Source organism: Fopius arisanus, unplaced genomic scaffold, assembly GCF_000806365.1.
Source record: "Fopius arisanus strain USDA-PBARC FA_bdor unplaced genomic scaffold, ASM80636v1 scaffold00069, whole genome shotgun sequence".
Taxonomy (NCBI): Eukaryota; Metazoa; Arthropoda; class Insecta; order Hymenoptera; family Braconidae; genus Fopius; species Fopius arisanus.
In genome coordinates, this window is record NW_011887808.1 from 153,347 (window position 1) to 160,162 (window position 6,816).

Sequence of the window (6,816 nt, forward strand, 5' to 3'; positions counted from 1 at the left end):
CAATTGCAAACGGAAAAGGCTCATTTTGTTGCTAATTTTTCAAACTATTCACCATAAAATTTTTAACGAAAACTGTCGAAAAAAAATTCTACGCGACAACAACCTTAACCAGATTCTTGAATCTATCTTTCCACAAAATTGCCAATTCATGGTATTAAAATTTAACCTTCATTTTTTTTTCACAATAATGATTTACATTAGAGTATTGTTTTTTACCAGGAACTGATAGCCAAATTTGCTCGCTATATTCCGATATTTTTTTATTTTCAGTGAAATGAGGTGAATTGCTGCAGTTCATTTTCGTGACGTTCAGCTCATAAAAAACAATAGTTTTTAATTATTACTAGCTGTTTGCCGGTTGGAATCCAGAGGATACATTTTGATATGTTTTTCAGAGCATTTTTATAGACCAATTGGTATTTTTCCATGGATAGCCGAATTAATGTTGGGTTCCAATGTTACCATGCAGAGAAGGCACTACCTAATTGATGAACTGATAAAAAAATTAGAACAATTACGTTGAACCTCATAAAATTGATCAGATTTTCGTCTTTATTATTTGCTCAAGCTGTGTTTTTGTGAGATAAGATAACTCCTGTTTTTTACGATAGAGAAGGAATAACTATTTTGGATATTTCCGGTTGTTTTGAACCTCAAAATCTCCTACACAATATTTGAACAGCCGAATTTCAACCCGCGCCGTTGAATTTAATGACATGTATGACTGAATTCGAAGTGGAAAAGAGAACAATAGAAAAAATGTTATTTTCCACTATTCTTATCAGGTTTGTTTAATTGTTCACACAGTTGCGTATTTTTACTCAGCGCTTTTACGACAGTATATAAACCTTGAATCTGATCAGCACTACATTTAGTGTAAAAGAAACTCGAGATGGAGACCTCTGCGATTCTTGTCGTTCTCATCTGTGCCTTGATGTCTTCTCTGATTGAGGCGGATTCTGACTACCATGACATATTTGAGTACTGTCATATTGATAAATATACAAACGACGATGTCTGCAAGCCTTGGAATTCGTCTGCCGTGGTGAGAGTCTCTCTAGATTCATCTACCACTGCCGGACCTTTGCAGCTATCTTTCGAGGAAGATCATTCAATGGAATACAGGAAGTTGAATTTAACAGAAGGAGCATACCATTCCCTAGTTTTAACCAGGGTCATAATTGATGGTGTCAACATTGATGAGGCATCGGGTCCTTTTATCAATCAGAGTCTTCTCGAAATCGTAGAGCTCAACAGCAACAGTCTTCAAGAATTTCCTCGAGACTTCTTCAGAGGTATTCCGAATCTGAAATATCTTGCAATATCCTATCAAAACTTCTCGACATTATCCGAAAATCTTTTCTCTGAGACCACGGAAAATCTGACATCTATGATCTTGATGGGAAATTCCGTGGAGAATATCGAAGCCAAGGCTTTTTCAAAGTTTTCTAAACTGGAACATTTGGACTTGTCGAATAATTCGTTGACGGAGCTACGACCAGGTCAGTTCGTTGGTCTCCACAGTGTGAGCCGTCTCGACTTATCTTTCAATAAAATAACTACCATAGAATCTACAGCTTTTGTCGGCGTATCAAATCTGCGTACACTATTTTTGAACAATAATTCGTATCATTCGCTAACTAATAACATTTTTAGAGATCTTGTACAATTAATAACTGTGTCAGTTGATGGAAATTGGACCGAAAATACATGTAAGGCTCTTTTCGAGGGACTCAGTCACCTGGAATATGGGTACTGCGGAACTACATTTGTCAACTCCTTCAGTAAAGTCAATTCAGTAGAGACAAAAAATTGACGTTTCAGACTTGTTCTGATAATTTACCACCGGTCATAGCGATAAAATAAAAAAAATTCCGTTTCTCTATAAAATTTCAATTTCAATTTCAATTTGATAATATTTAAAATTAATACACAGAGAGAAATATTCAATAAAAATTACGTGTATTTTCCGTAATTCTGGAGCGATATGTGGCTGTCGGAAATTTTACGGAATTGTCACGTAATTTTTATCTAAAGTCACGTAATTTTTCGGCGGTGTTCCGTAATTTTTTATCTGAATTATTAGTGAAAAATTACGATACCGTCACTTAAATTTTTCGAATCGACTCCGTAATCGGTAAGTGACCTGAAAGTTCCGTAATTTTTACTAAATATTTCTCTCCGTGTATCCATTACAATATTGTACAGTATTTCGATATGTTTGTTTGCGTAATTCAATTCGTTTCAATCAATCCATGCTGTCAGAAAAATCTTTAAAAAAATAGGAAAATGCAAATTAGATATAATCATGTTGAAGCTACATTATGTACATTGGTATAAAAATCATGAATATTGGTAATTAAAAGAATGGGCATTATTTATTCAACGGGATTTCTCGGTGACAAGATTTCCTAGAAATAAAAATGATAATTTGCTGGTGCAAGAAAATTCTTCAGATGGATTATTAACAACATAAATGGTTAAACTATTGTTTAAACTGAATTAACAATTTATTTATTTAGTATTTGAACGAGTCGAGATGCGAGAAAACAGAGAAGTGACTTCGGTGAATTTATTGAAATAATTCAAGTATTTTTATATTTGCAAGTTGCCCAGGGATTAATAGAAGGTCAAAAGGTTGACCTCCGACTCATCTGAATGATTCAAATTAATGAAATAATTAAATAGAATAACCGAAACAGAAAAGGATAAATTGATCACTTTGGGAGTTGTTTGATAAAATTAGAATCGCATCGTCTAAGAAAATAGAAAACCAAAAAAAAAATAAAACTCATGCAGAGGAAGACGGACATTAAGTTTTCTCAATTCCATTTGAAAGTTGTGTATCTTAATCGAACCAATCAATTGACCCGATGGGGGGAGAATCCTAAGATCGAAAATACAGTCCTTTCAGATTCGGTCGCTTCCAATCGTGGACTCTTCAAAGACCTCAATTCGTTCATCTGTCAAACGGAAACCTCCGCTAGAATTACTTCGCGTCGAAAACTCTCTTCGGGCTATTTATGGGCTGAATCTCGCCTCTATTTGGGTTTGATTGATCCCAGTAACTTGGTTTCAACTGAAATAATGATGGGATAAAAGCGAAGTCACCCTGAGATAGGCGGAGAATCAGGAAATAATCACTTCTCCGGGAATGTAAATGTCAATCTGAGTAATCCAACAAATACGTTACTTTCCAAAATCCGGGGATAGATCAATCAAAAAAATAGGAAGCAATAATCATAAGAGATAATTCCATTTCAAATTTCCAATGCATATCTCGATTTCTGTAAATGTGAGAGCCTGTAAGGATATCAAATCGAAAATGAAAAAATGGAAATATCTCGAAAACTTTATGTGAACTCTATTCTCATTACTTCCTTTATTTGTATTTATTACTTCATGTCTCAAAACGTGCACTAAAAAACTGATTGAAAAACAAACTCGATGAAGAAAAAATCGAGTGTAAATGCCATAAAAAAAACTTGCGTAAAGAGTACTTTGGAAAGAAACAAGAAAATAAAGAAACAAATAAAAAACAATTCTAACGGAACGACGTTCAACAAAAACTACTCCAAAAGAACAACCATTAAAGCACCAAAATAATAACTCAACCACCGGTCGTTAAAAAACTACGAAATCGATACTTTTATATAAAACCCGAAAAAACATAAAAATTTTCTCCAGCAAGTGGTGCCTCATACAAATATTGATTTTAAATAAACACACACAAATTTATCAGTCAGACAACTCACGGACTATTTAATTCAATGGAAACACAAACTCGACTTTAAACAGCACATCTGTTGATAAATTGGTGACCTAATTTTCCCCGTCAATATTTTCAAAGATAGATTTTCAAAAACCAAGTTTAAAACCCAGAGGTGATTTTCATGCCAGGGTTTAGGCCGAATTTGTCTCTATTAAGTTATTAATGATCAAGGTTATTCAGTCAGAGTAATGGTCAAACTGTCTCTCAAATTCTGACGTATCCTATTCTAAAAGGGACACTTGACACAATCGATTATCTCGAAGATCTCGAAATTATGAAGGGACGATTCCTTATTGGTCCGCCAAAAGTGGCGCGAGATTACAAACTCGTAACTTCCTTACAGAAATTGTTTCAAACCGGTCACTCGTTATTTTACAAGTTTCTCCAACGTCTCCCGGATTAATTGAAATACAATACACCGAAAGAAGTATTTTGAAAACATGTTGAAAACAGGTTGAAATCATGAAAGTGCTGACATGTTAAGAATAATGCAGGCAATGAAAAAAAAGTATCGGAGTGAATTTCTGGGAAAGTTTTTCTATAATAGATAGGAAATGAAGACAATTGAAATAATTTGTCGTATAAGTGGGTGTGTGGAAGTAGAATAATGAGTACCTCATTAAACCGGTTGATGAGGATCTGCACGGAAAGGGCGGAGGTGGCGCCACCCAGCCACAGCGCCTCCTCATCTGTTTGCGTTGAACTGTTGACAGTACTGGGGGACTCCCTCGACTGATGTTGGTAAGCTGTTGGCGACGGTGGCGGTTTTTTACCTGATTTAGTGTAAGATGTTAAATCTTGAGCCACGTGCCTCAGGTACTCGCAAGGCTGCACCTGGTAGAACAGCTGATACTCGCTCTCTGTCAAACGGAGAGCCACCTCCTCGGGGAAGTGCAGCAGCTTGTGCAAATCCTCCAGCTCCTCAGAGCTCCGAGGCTGCTGCGGCTGCGGCCGTTTCTCCAGCTCTGAAATCAATTAAATTTCACCAGAGTTTTATTTTCTTTCTTTTTATTTTATTATATAATCTACAGGAATTTTCGGTTATTGGAAATGTGGTATTTCTAAAAATAAGTTTTGGTTACAAATTTTTTTCCAACTTTCATTTCTCGATACTTTGAATGCTACACTTGAAAGACACATTCGCTTCATACTAATTCCGCATACCGACGAAATATATTGATTGACAAAAAATATAATGCTTTAAACTTGTGGCGAGTTGCACTCTGTTAGTTTTCGGGGATTCCCCCGGGTACAAAATTCACTCTTTTCAAGTTTTATTTTCTCATTTAAGTAAGGATAGTTTATAGCCACTTTCTCCGGGATTTCCCTTAGTTGTGAAATCAAGGGAAATGTCCACAGTTCTTCCTTAGTTTTTATAACATTTGGATATTTCCAAAATACATCTGCTAACCAGAAGGAATCAGAAAAAGGAAAAAGTAAATATTTTAGGGGGTGGAAATTATATTGCCCTCTCCAGGACAACTGAGTCTACTTTGTAATACCTCTTTAGTCTCGTGTAGATATTCATTGTGTGAAGTGCCCTCTGTCTGTCAAGTCTTAGAGATATTCAAAATTAAAATCATTTCTGAAAGTTAACAAATCTATTCGCTTATTTAATATCATAATCCAATACACTCAAATGTTCGATTCATTCATGGAAAAAAAGTACTTTAATCAAGTATAAAGTATACTTGATTCTAGTATTAATTTTGTTCCCTGTTCCGAGGGGCTACTCACTCCATAATTGAGTGATACCATTAGCTTTTAATGTTTAAAATAAAAATCCGTTTATTAAATAATTAATCGATTGTACCTCGGATTATATCGTTGCACATCGCCTCGTGGGAGATGGTTGAAAATGTTTAATCTCATGACTCAAAGATTTAATATTCCGTGAATAAAATATGGGAACGTTCAATAAAATATTTGTTTCCTTAAAAAAAGCAATGAAGGTAACAATAGGAAGGAAAAGAGGATACGAATGGTGACCTGGTTTAAACGCCAAGGAGCACAGAATCCGGCTGAAGTTGGTCCTGGTGTCCGGTATAAAGTGGACAACGGGCTTTTCGGATATTTCGACGATGAAGATTAAAGGATATATATAGAGGCTTAGACTCCCAGGAGTGAAGGGGAGATAGAGACAGGAAGGATATGTATGATGTATGTATATGCATGGGCATGAAAATTGCTGAGTGGTAGCATGAAAATTCCTCCGGTATGCTCCATTTTCTTTCTCATATCATGGAAATTTGATGACTCCAGAGTGCTGAGTCCCTTCAAAATTCTAAAACTCCTTTTTTCTTCATTTTTACCGAAGAAAAAACGCGGAAATTCTCAACGATAAAATGGTAATTGATGACTGCTAACAATAAAATGCCCTAGCTCTCTCTGTCTGTGTGTTTATTCTTCTGTGTTTACGTGTGGATGAGAATTTCTACAGCTAGAAAATAGCCAGATGGCTTGGGTTTCGTAAAAGCTGGAGTCGGCATGGCCCTGGCAATTCCGATAATGTCCCATTCACGTTTATTTACGCGACAACTTATCTTTTGGTTCAGTTTCGCTCGTTAATGCGATTGTGGAGCAGCGGCTGTTACTCAACCTCTCACCCGAAACTTCTTTTTTATCAACGATATTACTCGTTCAGGAAATTGTACGAAAAACCAATTTCCAGGGGTGATTACTGTCGCTGTTTCGATGTCATTTAATTTTTAATTTTAGGGAATTGATATCACAACTATTGTTGTCATAAAAGTCTATTGTTTCTCGTTATTTATGCGATTCATACTTGTATAAAAGACGTAATATCTGAATACGTGTTCTAAAATGTGATTTGAAATGTAATTGGGAATTTTCTACGACGACAGCTTCTTGGGAATTATCCTCGGCAATTGGATCCAATTACTCTCAAAATTTTTTTAATTACCACCATTTACGCCGATACATTGTTTTCAATAGATGAACCATCCATTTTTCTCGCAGTTGAATTAATTATTTATTAATTATTCCAGTGGCTTTCGTCGGTTTTCACGCTCCACTCAATCTAC

General features: G+C 35.6%; 1 protein-coding gene across 1 annotated transcript in view; it reads right to left on the reverse strand.

The window, feature by feature from the left end:
- Window positions 1–4,921, reverse strand: part of LOC105269452 (1-phosphatidylinositol 4,5-bisphosphate phosphodiesterase epsilon-1) — a 30,619-nt gene extending 25,698 nt beyond the window's left edge. Inside the window, exons 1-2 of the mRNA XM_011309713.1 lie at window positions 4,870–4,921; window positions 4,388–4,737 (exon numbers count right to left, since the gene is read on the reverse strand). Coding sequence (XP_011308015.1) covers window positions 4,388–4,737; window positions 4,870–4,921 — 402 coding nt within the window. The remainder of the gene's footprint in view (window positions 1–4,387; window positions 4,738–4,869) is intronic.
- Window positions 4,922–6,816: the final 1,895 nt, after the last annotated feature.